General features: G+C 56.4%; 9 protein-coding genes across 9 annotated transcripts; 5 read left to right on the top strand and 4 right to left on the bottom strand.

The window, feature by feature from the left end:
• Nucleotides 1–595: 595 nt before the first annotated feature.
• H310_02393 (hypothetical protein) lies at nt 596–1,566 on the bottom strand (the record flags this gene model as incomplete). The annotated part of the gene is made up of 2 exons (XM_008865886.1): nt 596–1,489; nt 1,525–1,566. 2 exons carry the CDS (start codon nt 1,564–1,566, stop codon nt 596–598), a joined length of 936 nt encoding a protein of 311 aa, XP_008864108.1.
• A 77-nt stretch (nt 1,567–1,643) lies between these two features.
• H310_02392 (hypothetical protein) lies at nt 1,644–2,575 on the bottom strand (the record flags this gene model as incomplete). Its single annotated transcript, XM_008865885.1, has 3 exons — nt 1,644–2,057; nt 2,103–2,310; nt 2,382–2,575. 3 exons carry the CDS (start codon nt 2,573–2,575, stop codon nt 1,644–1,646), a joined length of 816 nt encoding a protein of 271 aa, XP_008864107.1.
• A 49-nt stretch (nt 2,576–2,624) lies between these two features.
• Nucleotides 2,625–3,288, top strand: H310_02391 (hypothetical protein; the record flags this gene model as incomplete). The annotated part of the gene is made up of 2 exons (XM_008865884.1): nt 2,625–2,629; nt 2,661–3,288. The coding sequence occupies 2 exons, from the start codon at nt 2,625–2,627 to the stop codon at nt 3,286–3,288; spliced, it is 633 nt and encodes a 210-aa protein (XP_008864106.1).
• Nucleotides 3,289–3,428: 140 nt separating this feature from the next.
• H310_02390 (hypothetical protein) lies at nt 3,429–4,102 on the top strand (the record flags this gene model as incomplete). The annotated part of the gene is made up of 2 exons (XM_008865883.1): nt 3,429–3,912; nt 3,981–4,102. 2 exons carry the CDS (start codon nt 3,429–3,431, stop codon nt 4,100–4,102), a joined length of 606 nt encoding a protein of 201 aa, XP_008864105.1.
• Nucleotides 4,103–4,903: 801 nt separating this feature from the next.
• H310_02389 (hypothetical protein) lies at nt 4,904–6,435 on the top strand. The gene has a single exon (XM_008865882.1). It carries the CDS (start codon nt 4,911–4,913, stop codon nt 6,360–6,362), a length of 1,452 nt encoding a protein of 483 aa, XP_008864104.1. The 5' UTR covers nt 4,904–4,910; the 3' UTR covers nt 6,363–6,435.
• A 1,323-nt stretch (nt 6,436–7,758) lies between these two features.
• Nucleotides 7,759–9,014, top strand: H310_02388 (hypothetical protein; the record flags this gene model as incomplete). Its single annotated transcript, XM_008865881.1, has 1 exon — nt 7,759–9,014. One exon carries the CDS (start codon nt 7,759–7,761, stop codon nt 8,962–8,964), a length of 1,206 nt encoding a protein of 401 aa, XP_008864103.1. The 3' UTR covers nt 8,965–9,014.
• Nucleotides 9,015–9,445: 431 nt separating this feature from the next.
• H310_02387 (hypothetical protein) lies at nt 9,446–10,078 on the bottom strand (the record flags this gene model as incomplete). The annotated part of the gene is made up of 1 exon (XM_008865880.1): nt 9,446–10,078. A coding segment is annotated over one exon (560 nt), but the record flags the coding sequence as incomplete, so codon positions are not given.
• A 191-nt stretch (nt 10,079–10,269) lies between these two features.
• H310_02386 (hypothetical protein) lies at nt 10,270–13,619 on the bottom strand. The gene is made up of 15 exons (XM_008865879.1): nt 13,087–13,619; nt 12,941–13,026; nt 12,757–12,888; nt 12,502–12,712; nt 12,386–12,452; nt 12,204–12,333; nt 12,101–12,160; nt 11,737–12,054; nt 11,467–11,596; nt 11,273–11,387; nt 11,179–11,220; nt 10,949–11,092; nt 10,717–10,894; nt 10,488–10,661; nt 10,270–10,429 (listed from the first exon to the last, which is right to left on the bottom strand). Exons 1-15 carry the CDS (start codon nt 13,598–13,600, stop codon nt 10,322–10,324), a joined length of 2,409 nt encoding a protein of 802 aa, XP_008864101.1. The 5' UTR covers nt 13,601–13,619; the 3' UTR covers nt 10,270–10,321.
• A 167-nt stretch (nt 13,620–13,786) lies between these two features.
• Nucleotides 13,787–16,538, top strand: H310_02385 (hypothetical protein). The gene is made up of 3 exons (XM_008865878.1): nt 13,787–15,346; nt 15,406–15,806; nt 15,883–16,538. The coding sequence occupies exons 1-3, from the start codon at nt 13,832–13,834 to the stop codon at nt 16,379–16,381; spliced, it is 2,415 nt and encodes an 804-aa protein (XP_008864100.1). The 5' UTR covers nt 13,787–13,831; the 3' UTR covers nt 16,382–16,538.
• The last annotated feature ends 117 nt before the right edge of the window (nt 16,539–16,655 follow it).

The raw sequence follows: 16,655 nt of genomic DNA, 5'->3' as shown, positions 1-16,655 counted from the left end.
ATTCAGCATCACGCAAATGCAGCTGCTCAACCAGAGCTTCAGCACGCGAGGCTCGCAACGCCTCCGCATCATACGCTTGACGCATAGGCTTCAGCTCTTGCTCCAAAGCTATCCCGGCTTGCTGCATCGTGTCAGGCTTCGCAGCTTGGCGCGCCAACTCACTGACCTGCGCCACCAACAGCTGATCTCGATCCACTCGGACACCTTCCGTTGGCGGGATCTGCACGGGATAATGATGATGCATTTCATACACGGCCGTTCGCTCGTGCACTAGTGCCACTTTTGCACAGCCACCACAGGCTGTCCGTCCACCGGGCCACAAACAACGGTGCTGACGCCGGAACAACAGTGATCTCTTGGTCTGCATCCGCCTCGCAGACACCCTCCATAGAAGCGCCATCCCATCCTCCTCGTACACGAGGTCTTCAATCTCTTGGCGCCTTGCCGCAAGATCCATACCATTGGCTTCTTCCCGGTAGTACGCGCCACCGGGTAATGTCCTGTCTGATATTTGGTCACTTGAATCGGCCATTGGTCCTTTGAGTTTTGCTTCAAAAGTCGGGAACACACGACGCGTCTTGCACAACTAATAAATTTATTGATGTGTCTTGGGATGGCGGTGATCAAGCGCCGACACAATGCGATACGAAAGCGGTAGTAACCACTGAGTAAAACACAAACTGATCATTATCTTCCTTATCAACGCGATCCTGAGAGATCCGCGATCCTTGAAAAAAATACTGCGATCTTCTAGGATATGCAACCGCCCAAGAAACTCATATGCAGGTTGGACCATCATTCCAACTCCAATGCAAATACAAAGGGCAGCGGTCGATGTCACCGCATCAACGATCATCGGGGACGACATGATCCGAGGGGTGAGCGGGGGCCAGAAGCGGCGCGTGACGGTGAGAGTGATGATGAACTCGGTCGTGTAGCTGGGCAACCGAAGCGACGCACTAAACAGGAACGCTTCGCGAATCGTCGCAGTTCCTTCGTGCATGTCGGTCTGTTCGCAGTACCCAAACACGCTGTTGAACGTCTGGCGGACCAGCGGATGCCCATTCACAAACATGTCGCCTTCGATGACACTGGCCGTCTTGCGGCCGGCAATCACGTCCATCAACGTCGTCTTGCCCGCGCCCGTCGACCCCATCAGCGCAGTCAACATGCCAGGCTGGAAGCACCCGTGGATGCCCTTGAGCAATTGGCGCGTAGTCTTGTTCTTGCGCGTGCCCACGTCAATCGTGTAGTACAAGTCGCGGAAGCTCAACGTGACGGGAACGAATGCCAAGCTGTTGACGTTGGAGTCGTTGGCCACAGCAACGACTGTCATGTCCGCGGTGGTCGACGAAGCTTCGCGCACGTTGGAGAACTGTTCACGGACACGGACGTACTTGCACATCACTGTCGTGAGCACTAGCAGGACGAAGAATGCCCCGGTCAAGAACACAATCCTCCTCAGACGTAGCCCTAGTTGGTTGGGATGCTATACGCCATGAGCGCCTTGTCCCCCAATCGCACTTGACCAAGAAAGTTGCTTCCCGGCCGCACCATCGGCAACATCGTGTCGTAAACGTCCGTGGTTGGCGCCGTGGATTCGTTGACGGCGAGCGATACGCCAATGGGTTGGTCCAAAAGACCTAGCGCCACGGGGCCGGGATCTTGTCCTCGGGCAGGATGTACCCGGAGAAGACAACGTGGAGGAAGAATGCAAAGATGGCGATGACTTTGGCAATGACAACGTCCGGAGCGATGGCGGTAAAGAACTTGAAGAATTGCGCGTACGTGACGGACGCGAGGAAGAGCACCGCCGCACACATCACGAACGATGCAGCGCTCGCGTGGAGGCCCACATTAAAGTACAGAGACGTGGCAAACAGAATCACTTGCGGAATGGTCCACAACACCTCGGCAACACCTTCCGACATCGTGTACGTCCAAAAGAAGTAGCTCGCCATTTGATCGTACAGGACCTTCCGGAGCGCAATGCCGGCGTCGATGGCAGACAGCGTTGTCACCACTTGAAACAGGATCGCCAAGAAGAACAGGCCAACCTTGACAAATCGAAACACTTCCTCTGGTCAGCGATTGCACCCAACGTCGAGAAACACGGTCCCAAGGACAGCCCCCAACACGACAGATTGCCCCATGCGAGTCGCCACGTCCCGCAGCGACGCTTTCAACGTCCGGCGAAACGCGACGTCCATGCACTGTCTGTATCGCAGAGCGACCCTCGGCGGAACGGATGGGAGATGATCGTTTGCCTGGACCACGGACACGTTGCTGTCGAGCTCACGGAACAACGCGCTGTCCTGGAAAACGGCGGCGAATTCGGATGGGGTCGACGGTACGTAGTTGAATCGTGCGGGATCGCGAACCGTGGTCCCAAGTGCGTCGTGAGTTCCTGGAGAAAGTCGGCAATGTCCTTGCGCGGCGGGCACTCAAACCCGATCGACCGAAAGTACGACGGCAGCGTCGTCCGCGGCCCGTTGTACACGACCTCGCCCTTGTCCAGCACTAAAACGTTGTCAAACATGTTGTACACCTCGGGCGGTGGCTGCAGCATCGTCATGACGACTGTCTTCTCCAACACGTCGGCCATCGTCCGCACCGCCTTGGCAATGTCGTACGTCGTCGACGCGTCGAGCCCGTTCGAGAACTCGTCGAGGAGCAGCGTTGTCGCACGGCCCGTCGGTGCGCGAGGCGTTTGTCGACGACATTTTGGACGTGCTGGAGCTGACCCCCAAGGCCGACGCCCAGTACTTGACCCTGAGCCAAGGCGAACGCAAGCGTGTGACGATTGGGGTCGAGCTCCTGTCGAACCCGAGCATTCTGTTTTTGGACGAGCCGACGACGGGGTTGGATTCCCGCGCCGCGACGATTGTGATGGAGTGCATCAAGCGCATTGCCGAGTCGGGCCGGACCGTTGTGTGCACGATCCATCAGCCGTCGACGGTGCTGTTCGAGCTCTTTGACAAGCTCCTGTTGCTCAAGACGGGTGGGGAACTCGTCTACTTTGGGGACCTCGGGCCCAAGAGCGTGCACTTGCTCGAGTACTTTGGCCACTTTGCCGGGCTCGACCCGATCGGCGCGAGCGAAAACCCGGCCACGTACATGCTCAATTGCATCGGTGCCGGGACTGGCGGGGCCAAGATCGACGTCGATTTTGCGGCGGCATACATGCAAAGCAACTTGGGCAATGCATCTGCCATCGAGTCGTGGTCTGCGCCGGTCGGCACAAAGTTGGAATTGTCAACCAAGTACGAACATTCGTTCACCACGTAATTCAAGCTGCTGGTCGAACGCCAACGGTCGTCGTACTGGCGGTCGCGGTCGTACAATGTGTCCCGCGCCATCTCGGTCGTGACGGTGCCGCTCATTTTTGGCTCGTGTTTCTCAACTCGACCGTCGACGTTGTGAATCAAATGGCGCTGATCTTCATGGTGACATCGTTCCTGTGCATTTCCGTCATAACGATGGCGATCCCATTCGTGTCGCAGAACCGCAGCGTGTATGACCGCGAATACGTGTCGACCATGTACTCGTCGGTCGCGCATGCGTTGTCGTTGGCAGTGGTCGAGTTTGTCTACTGCATTGGGCTCTCGATGCTGTTTCTCACGTGCTTTAACTGGTTTTGCGGTCTCAGCACGACAAACGAGGCGTGGATGTGGTTCTGGGTCTCTCTCGTCGTCAGCATGGCGCTGTGGTCGTACCAAGGGCATCTCTTGGTCTACGCATTGCCGACAATGCAAGTGGCCGTGCTCATGGGGGGCGGCCTCTCGGCGCTCCTGTTTGAGTCTTCCGGCTTTATGATTGACGGCAACGCGCTGTCCGAGGGATGGCAGTGGGCGTATTGGGTCAGCCCCGTGCACTACATGCTCGAGATCATTTTGACGACGCAGGTTCAAGGTCAATCCACGCCCGTTTTCAACGCACTCGACGCTTCCGCGATACGCATCAAGGATTTTGTCGTACAGCTGTTCAAGCGTTCTCGTTCGACAACGTCGGGCGGGACATGGCCATCCTTTGGGCCCTTATTCTTGCTCTCCAGGGCATGCTGCTGTATTGCATGACCAAAGTCAACCACACAACTCGATAGAAAGCGACGCATCTACATCAATAAAGTCGTTGCCGACGTCTTCTTCAGCAGTGGCAGGGATGGAAGCACCCCAACCTCGTTATGATGCATCGAGGGAGAGAGGCAGGAGAGAACCTTGCATGGATGACGATGACTTGTTCCATCGTGGTCACAGATTGCATATAGATTATGTGACAAGACGCTGGCTTCGGTGACTGACTTGACGTCCTCAGTGGCTCAACTTTTCTCATGCTTGAGGCGATACCATCGAAATATATCCATCTCCACAAAAGATGTCTTCATGACGTCAAGCTGCTGCGACGGTCCAAGCAGGAAGTCTAGAGCGCCACCATTACCACAGCTTCGACTCTCGTTGCAACTGCACCGAAGGCGAGTCCCGACCCACTGTCGCAAAACCAATGTGCAGCGTGGAAGATCAGGGCCACTTGATCAAGGTTACGCCAACGCCAGCACTGTTCCAACAGTCGGCTGTGCAAACAGCGGCCATCCTCATCCTTTGCTCGGGCACAGCATCGTGTGAGAGGCCAAGCCGGGTACGTGGCAACGCCACAGCACAGAGTCCCGCGGGCTCTGATTGGCCAGTTCCATCACGGTCCAACGATTGGTTGGCCAATCGTTTCGCGGAATTGGTTGGTGCTGGGAGATATCCGTGGCAGATGGTTCATTCATTTAAAGAGTGATAAACAACTGCCATTTTAACTGTTGACACAGGATACTTGAACGCAGGATCCATTTTACATGATTATTATTAATGCCATCATCTATTCCGTATCACCCCGCCAGAATGTCCATATCCAAACTTGCCAAGATGCCGATCGTAGCCAAGTCACCGTCGGCATTGGTGCCCAAGCGCAAGCGCAGCGACTCGACTGCAGACGAAAAGAGCCACAAGATTGCCCACAAAGGCTCGTCTGGCGCACAGTGGCGAGCGAATCACTCCATCGAAGTCATTGGCCCTGCCGCACACTACAACTGCCCCGACCCGATCTTGGCGTTCAAGGATACCCCGTTCTCGCCGGCCATTATCAAGTGTCTCGAGACGGCCGGGTATACGGCGCCGACTCCGACGCAGTCGCAGAGCTGGCCCATCGCGTTATCCAAGCAAGACATGATATCCGTCGCCAAGACGGGCTCCGGCAAGACAGTCGGCTTCCTCTTGCCTAGTTTCCACCACATCATGCAGCAAAAGTCGTCCGGACGCGATCCTCGAATCCTTGTGTTGGCCCCGACGCGCGAATTGGCGACCCAGATCGAAGTGGAGGCCAAGAAGTTCAGCCGGGTCCAGCCCGCCGTGCGCACCGCGTGTGTGTTTGGCGGCGCGCCAAAGTTCAACCAGCTCAACGCGTTGTCCACAGGTGTTGACTGCCTCGTGGCGACCCCCGGTCGCTTGAACGACTTCATTCAAATGCGCAAAGTCAACTTGGCGAACGTGTCGATTTTGGTCCTGGACGAAGCCGATCGAATGCTCGACATGGGGTTTGAGCCGCAAATTCGCACGATCGTGGCGCAAATCCCTAAGAACCGCCAGACGCTCCTCTTCAGCGCCACGTGGCCCAAGAGCATCCAGAAGATGGCGCGGGAGTTCCTGAAGCATCCAGTCCAAGTCAACATGGGCGACATCAACGTGCTCCAAGCGAACAAGGACATTGAGCAAGTCATCGATATTTGCCGCGAAGACGAGAAGAAGGACAAGTTGATCACGCTCATGAATCGGATCGTGACGATGACCGACCCGACCAACACGGACGTGACCGAGCACGTGAAAACTATTGTGTTCTTCCGCACCAAACGCACTTGCGAACGCCTCGGCCAAGAATTCTGGGACGCCGGGTACGCAGTCGGATGCCTCCACGGCGACAAGGAGCAGTTCGAGCGCACGCTGACCATGAACCAGTTCAAGCAAGGTACGGTCAAGCTGCTCTTTGCGACGGACGTCGCCGCGCGCGGCCTGGATGTCAAGGACGTTGGTGTTGTCATCAACTTTGACATGCCTGGCGGCACCAACGGCATCGAAGACTATATTCATCGCATTGGACGAACAGGTCGTGCTGGGGCCAAGGGGACGGCATTTTCGTTCTTTACGTCGACCGACCAACCTTGCGCGAAGAAATTGATCGAAATCCTCACGGCGGCACATCAGCCAGTGCCATCGCAACTCGCCGACATGGCGACCCGTAAAGGCGGTGGCGGAGGTGGCCAAAAAGGCGGTCGCTTTCGCGGCGGCGGCGGACGCGGCGGCGGCTTCCGCAAGAAGTGGTAAATATTTCTTATTCTTATTATAAGCTACAATACAAGCGACTTGTTGTCGTCGTCGAGTCGTCTGCCATCGACAGCGATGCCATTGTTCCAGTCCAGGATATCTAGGAAGGCACGGCAGAGGGAGATTACTTTGTGTTTCGCGTCCCAGATCGTAACGTGGCAACGACGAGATTCGTGTTGACCTTTACTCGGAAACGCTATCCACCATGGCTATGGTCCAGGAAAGTGGCTTCCGTCACAAAACCGATGCATGTTTTTCCGCAAACAGCACTCCAAGACGTACTGGCCCGGCGCTTACAGATTGTCGCTTGCCACTACTGAAAGCTGCTACAGCACGGTGCTGGCTGCGATCCTTGTGTACCCATCCTTTTGGCTTTGCATTGTGGACAGTCGCTACACCAGTTCGTGGTGGGGGGTTCTCGGCCGTCATAACGAGCACCGTGTTGTTGTGATCTTTCGTCGTGCTAGCTCGTGGTGCTCTACTAGCTACGTTTGGCTGCGCTGTTGGGCGGAGGCTTTGCATCGCTCTCTTTGTATTTTCATGTTGACGTCACACGCTCGAGGTCATGTAGTGGATCACCAACACGCAGTCGTCCTGGCCAAGACGGATGTCGCCATCCACATGCATGCCATCCAATTCTTTAACAGCACCTTCTCGGCTAGTCTTGCTCTAGGTCGTCATCGAGGTCGTCCAGGTACTTCCACTGCGCTAAGCGGCGGCCATCCCTCACAAGTCCCGCTGACCAGTCCAGAAACTTGTGGGAGACGTCGCTCGGGTCCACAAACACAATCATTCGTGTTCCTGTTGGATTGACTCTCTGTGCTGTAAATACACACTTCATTTCAGTTCCTGTTTGTTGGCAGGTCGACATAAATGGCACTGGGTAAGTAGTTCCGTTTGCCCCATTCGGATCAAGGAAGGTTGTAACACCGAGCGCAAATCACGTTGCGGATACAATACGTGTGAGTGATTGACCTCTTATGAGTCCCTGTCGTCGACTTACCAGCGTTTAAAGTTGAATCCCGCTCCTGCAAACGCGACTGCCACGCACGCGTTGTACGTCCTGCATAGTTGACAACATGACGGCAGCACTACAGATTTCCATTGCTCAGCAAGAGCGCGTCGCATCCTCCATTCCCACGAGCGGATCGCAACACCCTCTCGAACGACCCGAGTGGATCGCTGCACACATGCATCCATCCCTTGCATCGTTCGCGTGCCCGTTGATGATTGTGGAGAAGGATTGCTGCGAATGGATTGGATGCACATTGTCCAATGGCATCGCGCCATTTGTGTAACTTGAGGTCACTGTCCATGTTTTCAATCGACCAATGGCAGGGCGCGATTTGTGGAAGCGCCGCGATCTTTTGGTGATGGTCATCGCGGTCTCGTCCAAATGGCCGAGCTCGTCATTGTCGAATTTCACTTGTTGTACACACGCGCCACCGCCATGGGAAATACTGCGCTGAAAGCCGTCTGTGTCCGCGATGACAGCCTCGACATGTACACGGATGTCGTCGACGACTCGTACCATTCGCCTGGTACGGACACCAACGACGACGAGCCGGTCATCGAGAAGACTTTCAACAGTGCGTTGGGAGATCTACGATGGGACGGTGACTTGGTATCGCTGCATCTCCAAACCAAGGACGACGTCCACGAGGATCAAAGCGAACGATCCGCGACGCGGCAGAGCCGACGGCGGTCGCCGATCAAAGTACTCCGAGCGATCGTTTCCCCGAGCACCTCCGTGACGACGACAAAGTCACCACAAGACGCGTATGAAGAAGTGTGTGACCAATTCAACGTGATCTTTGACAAAAACGCCCCATTCTCCAAGCCAGTACTACCAGAAATGAATACTACAAACAGCAACGACGTCGAGCTCCGTGTGGAACGAGTGGACGAGATGTCGTGCCCTGATGGCGTCACGGAGTCCTGCAGCTCATTACCCGCGGCAAATGCACAGCCCGAGCTCCCGAAGCGTATGGATGAACCGCAGGTCACGCCATTGATAAGCGTCAAAACACTTGCCGACTGGCCCGCTCACACGTGGAAGATTGAAGACGCCATCCGCGAAACAAACGATGAAGACGACCTATGCAGCACGGCGTGCTCGTCCGAGTACGCCACAGACTTGAGCGATGACGACGAGGTAGACTCTGCGGACCACCTCGTGTCGACGTTTGCGTGCTCGTATCGCCGGTCGTTGTCGTCCATGAGTTCGACGCCCATCTCGCAGGACGACATTCCGTTCGTGTTCGCCGCGCGGTCCCACTTTATCGTGTCCGACTACATTTGTCCGTGCAACGACTGTCCATGGTACAGTGTCATTGACAAGCACGTGCAGCAATCTGTCCATGGAGTGTCGACGAAAGTGAAAGGCCAGGTCATCCGCCTCCTCCAAGCATACTCAACCTACAACGAAGTGATGGGGTTTCGCCCTGGCATGGTCCAAATCGCCCGCGACTGCCTCTTCACGAGTTGCGGCCACGAAAACGACGCCTCTCGAGTCGTTTGTGATGTGCGTCGAGAGCGAGTATGCCAACGGGTGGATCTAAACCAAAGTAACGTGAACAAGCGTGTTATCTGTAAGTCGTAACAAGCGTCCGTGGACGTAACGATCGATGTGCCATAAACTCCTGGATCGTTGGGCCCTCAATTCGATTGTCGGCTGTGCCAAACTACGGTAGACTATGCTGTCAGTGTTTCAGGCGCATGACCAGGTCTTTCACATAACCGTGTACAAAGTTCATGAGCTGCTGAGATAGCAGTGGAAAAGGTCATCGGGATTGCCGTGGCCACGACGTTCTTCATGGGGATGTGCCATCCCAACTGGACTTCCATCGGCTTGTGGGGCCGATGCATGGAACATCACGATGGGATACGTAGGAAACGATTCCTATATGTGCAGTTCTGTCACTTCGAGTGGTCTGGTCGCCCTCTACCCCAATTTGCACCTCCTGGAAATGTGTGTCGGTTGGAGAAAGCGAGAATTTGACGAGAGGGGTGGGCGGTTCATGCAGAGCTCGCGACCGGACAGCCTTCGCACGTGCTCCACTCGACAAGACAGCCGGACGGAATGGTACAAGTCGAGGATGTATGAAAGAGTTTCACCACGAATGTTTCGACGCTATTATGGTCGGTCGAATGTCTCTAAGCCGAGGCCAAAGCGGCGACCATGGCAACGTGGGTTTCGTAAGCAATTTGGGCTTCGACCTTTTCGGGGGTACCGTCGGCGGCTTGTTCCAATGCTTGCTTGTACTTTTGGACGCCGGCCTCGGCGGCAGCAGCGTCAATGTCCTCGACCTTGATCAATTCCACGGCGGCAATGTCCGTGGTCGAGTTGGCGTGGGTGAAGGCGAAACCACCGGCAGTGAAGAACTTCTTCACAACCTTTTCACGCTCTTCGTGGACCGCAATCACACCGGGCTTCAATTGCGAGATGATAGGGGTGTGGCCCGCCGTGATACCATACTCACCGATCATGCCGGGCACTTGGACCAGGTCGACTTGCACGCCCTTGTAGAACGCTTGGTGTGGGGTGCTCAGGTTCAACGTCACCTTGGTGGCAGCCGCGCCGGTAGCAGCATTGTCGGCGGCCGCACGGATCGCGGTGGTGTGGAGGGAGCGGCGCACGGCACGGGACAACATGTTCCAGCAATGAGTCAATAGCAAGTCACTCGACGCCCGCGCCACAGCGACCACAAAAATATCCTCTATTTTTCAATAAAACTTGTGCAAACACATACACATCACCTGTGTAAATTGATTTTCCTTCGGCATTCAATACATTTACTTTCGTGACAAAATCGGGTGGCCCAACACTTCTACAAAATGTGCCCGATGACCTGGGAAGGGATGGTCCGCGGGACCTGGGGAGGAGGCGATAAGCGGTCCTGACGCTCTCCATGCCGCCAAAGGCGATGAATTATCACGTTATGGGAAGCTGTGGCGGTCTAAGTGGCCAAACTACGCACCGAGTTGTACAGGAACCGTTCCCACTCGGCAACGACCTCCCTGTTTTCCCAGATCAAGTGCTGTTTCTGCTGGATGCGTCGCGCCATCTATGGCCAAAGGTCACGATGAGTGCTTGCGGTGGAGGAGAGGGCAGAAGATGCGTACTTCGTTGCGATGCGCGGCGTCTGTGCCCAGTTTCAACGCGATCGCAACATATTCTTCGACGGTAGTAGCAACGAGCTCGAGGAGTCCCATGTGCTTGTAGAACGAGTACGCCATGCGACAGCGCAGAAACGGTGTCTTCATCGCGACCAGCGGCAGGCCCAGCAGGAGAGCATCCTACAAGTGCTTTCATCGCCACTTCATTCCACCTTCCGTGGAGCATCGCGCCTACCGCGGACGTTTTCGATCCGCCAAATGGAAACGGATGCAACACAACGTCCGCCACCGAGAGGAGCTTCAAAAAAGGGGCGCTGCCACCGACCCGCGGTAAAAAGTGCACGCGGCTCCACAGGTCCGTCGCGTTGTACATGGCGCTGCGAAGTCTCGTCTGGAACTGCTGCGTCCATAGACTACCACGACGACATGCGGTGACACAGGACACATCATTGTAGTGGATGCCGTACGCATAACGAGCTTCGAGCAGCACGAGGTGGCCATGGGGGTCCGTGGCCAGGATCTCGGCCAGGACGCTATCAAACTCTGGTACAAACTTGTACACGCTCTGGGGGCACATGTAGACGGTCCAAGCTTCGCTCAGGTTGTAGTCTCTGCAGCCAAAGGAACGTCAAAGCCAGCGTCGTCGTCAAAAAAGCGAACGATTCAGGAAGGTCGCTTGGGTACGAGTGCCCAGTACCTCCGATGGCCTAGTTGCGCTGGCACAGCAGGCTTGTCGTACCTGGAGTCGGATCACTCGCAACCACGCAGTGAAGTCAAAAGTGTGCACTTACCAAATGCCTAGGCCGGACAAGAGGACGACCTGCTCCGAGTAGTGCGCGTCGACGGCAGGGTCTGGGCTCGACTCCATCACGTCTGCCGAAATGAAGTAGTCCACGGTAGGAATGCCTTCGATACACGCAAAGGTTGAGATCGGACAGATCGCAGGCACCTCCTCCTGCAGTAGACGATCGTGACGAGGACTCACCCGACGTCGTGGGGTTGCCCCAGAAAGCCGCTTGAACATGCGCGAGCCGTCCAAATGCTGAAAAGTACGTCATGGGTTCACTCATGAGATCGGCAAACACAAGCACATCCAGTTGCAGCGCCGCCAAGTCCTACCCGCGACGCTCGGCCATTAGTACGATGGTTGGATCGACGCTTTCCAACGCGACAGGAGCAAGCCGGATGGAATGAGCTCCATGGCTTTGAAAGGCATGATGAGTACGACTACTACTAGGCGGAAACCGGGGCGTACCTGCTGGCAGTGGGCGAGGTGCATGCTGAGGACCTTGATGTCGTCTGCGGCGGCGGCCATGGCGGAATCCACGGGCTGCTGGGGATCAGGCACGACGACGAGCGTGACGTGGAATAGTTTACGGTTGAGATGCTGCAAGACCCCGCGGAGGAGCATGCCGTGCGCGTGATTCGAGACAAAGAACTTGGACATGAACCCGACGTGGAGTCGGCGCGGCGTCGAGTCGAACGCGATCAAGCTGCCGACGCCCACGCGAGTGTGCGGCGCTTCAAAATGCAGCGCCGCGCACGAGTTGCTGTGTACCTTTGCCAGTTTGGTCTACATCCCAACGATCACGTGGCGTGCATGGGTTTCGCCAATGCACCTGGAGATCGACGTCGTTCCGGCCTTGGTAGACCAAGTAGAAGGGGGGTCGCATTTCAAACTAAACCAGGCACTCAGCGCGGCACATGGACCTTTGTTCCGACCGCTTCGGGGTTCTCGACGTCCAGCGACGCCGCCAAAAGTGCGTCAAGGGCTGCATGCATGTCCTTCCTCGTCGAATCTAGATGTTCCTGAGACGTGTACACTTGCGGAAGCAGGGTTGCCAAGTCGATTCTACGCGCATCACGTGCATGAGCACGTCGTGAAAACCCCAAAGACGCAGTACAGAAGGACGTCGGCGTTCGAGACGTTGTATGCGTGCTGGAGCATCTGCCGCGCCATGGACAAGTTGCCTAGCAGGACAAACCAATTTGGCTCGAGTGGTGTGCTGCTGCGGCATACCCGAATCGGCGTAATACGTCTTCAAGTTGACATAACTCTGTGGAGTGGTGGGGTCGACCCGGATGGACTGTTCCAAGTACGGACGCGCGGCGTCGGCTTGCCCCATGTACATGAGGGCCGCCCCCAAGTTGTTGAGCAGCGCGACGTTTGTGGGCTGGCGGACAAGCAATTGCTTGTAAATTGCCGCCGCACGGTCCAACCGGCCCCGTTGCTAGAACGGCGGTGGAGGCACGCCATGCCATCGATTGTTCATACTTGGTTCAAAATTCCAACGTATTGCAGCGTCGGGTCGTGATGCGGGTTGATTTGGAGCGCTTTCTCGTAGTCTGCTTCGGCGCGATCGAAGAGGCTTTGCAAATGCAGTGCTTGCCCTCGCCCAGCATATCCCTACCCGAAGCCATCAAGATGGAGCTTGCAGCGTCCACTCAAGGTCCTGTACGCGGAAGTCGAAGGCGTCGATCGCGACCACGTGATTGAAAGCATCGAACGCAGAGACCGCGTCCGACTGTTCCAAGTAGATCGTTCCTGTGCCATGAGAAAGGATGAATTCCTTGGTTTGGACGAGTGGACGCTGGGGACACGAACCTAGTGTATCCCACGCCTCGAGATGCTGGCTATTGATGGTAAGAACACGCTGTAGCGCATCCATGGCCTTTGCGGACTCGTCCAGATCTTTGTACAGCCATGCAAGCACCAGCAGGCTAAACTCGGACCCATCTGTCAAGTTGAGACATACGAGGCCGTGAGTGAGCCCATCTTGTGGCCGATGGAGCTTCCGAAGGGTCTCAGCAAGGTTGCAGTGTGTCAATCCCGAGAGCTCCATGGATGGGGCGACGAGAATCGCTCGTTCCAGGTACGTTTGTGCTTCGTGGAAACGGCCCTCGTGGTACGCGACGGCTCCGAGGCGATGCCATGCCTCGACGCTGTCATTGTTGACTGCCAAGCCGGCGTTGTCTATTCCGTTGGCCTGCGCAACGAGGTTGACAGCGCGACTAACGTCACCTAGTTGGTGCGCTGCACTTCCCACTGCCGTTCCAGTTGCTTTTGCAAGCTGCCACGCCAGCGCCAAGGCCACCAACGCGCCCCCTCTTGCCCGCATTACGATCGATTTGCGATCTTGTAACATCCGGATATCGATTGGTGCCTCATTTCCGGACCGTTCCAAAAATTACCTTGGAAAAAAAATATTTTCCGGGCGGTTTTTGTCGTTTGTCCCATGTGTGACACACGTGCCTACGGATTTTTCGACAGTACCGTGAAAAAAAATCACTTGCCTAGATGGTGGCAGCATTTTCACTTCGGCCGAGCTGCCCCCACCCTTCTGACGACGATGGCGACTGGACAGTCGTGGATCGATGAGCAAGCGGCAGAGTATGCGGACCTTGTGAATGACTCGAGCTTCAGCAGCGTTACTGGGTACGTCGAGGACGACCCGACAGAGTACCAGTTGATTTGGGAAGGCGGGGATCTCGGTGTCGCGCTCACGACAAACCCTGGCGGCGCAGGCGTCAGTGTGAGTCGCATTACGGGCAAAGGGTTTCCCCATGGCATCAAAAACGTGGTGCCAGGTGATGTTCTCCTTGCTGTGAATGAACTCGACACGTTCAACTTGACGTTGGAAGACGTGGTCAAATACCTTCAAGAATGTGACTTGCCTGCTACGTTGCGCCTCACGCGCCCAGAGAACGTCACACGCAATGTGGAAGCCAAAACTCGCCAGTCCCTTTTGCAGAGTAGTCGCCCGTCGGCGTTGCAGCCTCGCATGTCTGCCTCGGCATCGCACAAGCCGCAGCGGCAGTCGTTCACCCCACCCACAATGATGAACGAAGGCGTGACGAGTCCCACGAATGCAGGAAAACCCATGGATTCCCGTTTATCTATGCAGGAACGTGGGTCTGTAATGAAGAAGAAAGGCATTGCATCGTCGAATGCCCCGCGAGCATCTACTGCTCACATGCCACCCCCTCCTCCAGCCGCAAAACCCCATCATCACCCACCACAAGCACCACCAACGTTAAAATCTCATGACTCAGCTACCGTGCCGCCTCCAGCAGCCCCTCCGATTCCAGTCACGGTTCCGACGTCGATCCTCAAGAAATCCAAGCCCGCCCCCGTCGCCCTTCCACCTCAACCACCCGTTGAGAGCAGCTTCAATAAGCTCTCGATTGCATCCAACGTGTCGGCTGCCCTTGACGCTCGTGGATCGGTGGACAACCGAACCTCGGCCGCGTCCAACACGTCCAATGCGACGGCGATCGCGGTTGAGGACGTTCCAGCGTACCAAGCCCCCGCTGCGTCCGAGGCAGCAACGTCCGCGGGTCCAGCCGCCGCGACGTCGTCGTATCCACCGATCGTCAACCGCGAGAACCGCGGCGAAAGCACCGTGTCCGACATGGCCATGATGGACTCGATGCACGAAGACGACTTGGCGATTTTGGACGAAGACGGAGAGAACCGCCACAACGGATCGTTCAACGAACACAAGGTGATGCTGGTCGAAGAGGAAGAAGAACTCGAGGACAACGACCCGCTGCACCACCACCATCGCCTCTCTGACTTGGACGAGACCAAGGAAGAGTTTGGCGACGACAGCGACGACGATGATAACTATGCGCCGCTCGTAATCCCACACACCGTTGCGCCGGCCATCCCGACCAAAACCACCCAACAGCCCGACGATCCGCCGCTGAACGTGTATATGCCTGGCATGGGTGGCCGTGACTCGACCAGCCACCGCAGCACGATCACCAAGACCAAGACGACTGAACCCGCGCAACCGATGAGCACTGTGCACGAAGCAGCTGCCAAGGGAGACTTGCGCGGCGTGCTCCCGTTTGTCCGCCAGGTTCGGAAAACATCTCGATCGACCATGCGTGGATGACGTGGGTGTTTTTTTTTCGACAGGACAAGAACGGGCCCGAGTGCCTCATCCGCCGCGAGCCGAACCACGGCCAAACGGCATTCCACCTGGCCGTCAAGAGCGGGAATGTGTCGCTCATCCAGATGATGCTCGATCAATTTACACACGTCGCGCCGACCGCCGAGCTGCTCAAGATCGAAGACGACAAGGGCAACACAGCGCTTCACTTTGCCGCGACGAAAACGCCCCACGTTGTGCATTTGCTGTTGGAAGCTGGTGCTCCCGCCACGACGCGCAACTCGCGTGGGTTGACGCCGCTCATTATTGCCGTCATGACCAACAAGAAGGACGACATTATCATTGTCAACATGCTGCTCAAGTTTGGCGCCAACCCGAACGACGTGCACGACGCCACGACGATTATTCACACGGCTGTCAACCTCAAGTACGTCTTGCCATGATGGCCGTGGCGCCATGTGATGCATTTGTTGGACGAGCATGCTGATGCGGGCAATTTGTAGGCTGCTCAAGGTGGCGGGCGCCCTCGTTCGCGCTGGTGCCAAGCTCGACGTGGAGGACTCGGACGGGAAGACTGTGTTTGAAAAGATGAACCGGGCGTCGCTCAAGTACCTCTTGTCGCACATTTACTTTCCACCCACGTTCATTTCGGAGAAGGAACGGAGCGAGTGCATGCTGTGCAACAAAAAGTTTGGATTTGGTCGGCGCAAGTACCATTGCACGCACTGCGGTCGGCTGTGCTGCGCCGACGACGCGTCCGTCTTTATTCCGTTTGTCCAGTTCCCACAGGGCTTCCCCGGTCGCATTCACAAGGGCGCGGGTGTCCTCGACGAGAAGCGTTGTTGCAAGACGTGCTACAACATTCTCAAGGACCGCGCCGCCGCGGCCGCCGCGCCCAAGCCAGAGAAGGGTTTTATCGCGCGCGTGATTGGCATCGAGTGGGACGAAGTGAACCCAGACAAGCTCCAGCCGATCCAGTCGGCAGGTCGACGAAGAGGATAGCAAGTCCGTCTCGATTGCTCTTGCAAACCGTTCGACACAAATCTCGGCATGGCTCGCAGGATGGTGACAAATCGACGGCAAGATCCGTGAGCAATGTCATTGTAACGTTGTGCATGTCCCATCCATCGTCGAGTAATGTGTGCTTCCCTGTTGCTTGTGCTGCCTCTCCCGTGGCACGGAGTTGCAGCCGCCGGTTCTTGCCGTCTCCACCAGCGGGTACGACGTCGCGACCGAGAGACCCCCGCGAGATTGTCACGGACGGGCCGACGCCCGT

This window comes from Aphanomyces invadans (assembly GCF_000520115.1).
Source record: "Aphanomyces invadans strain NJM9701 unplaced genomic scaffold supercont1.3, whole genome shotgun sequence".
Taxonomy (NCBI): Eukaryota; Oomycota; class Saprolegniomycetes; order Saprolegniales; family Verrucalvaceae; genus Aphanomyces; species Aphanomyces invadans.
This window is presented reverse-complemented; position numbering and strand designations above follow the sequence as displayed.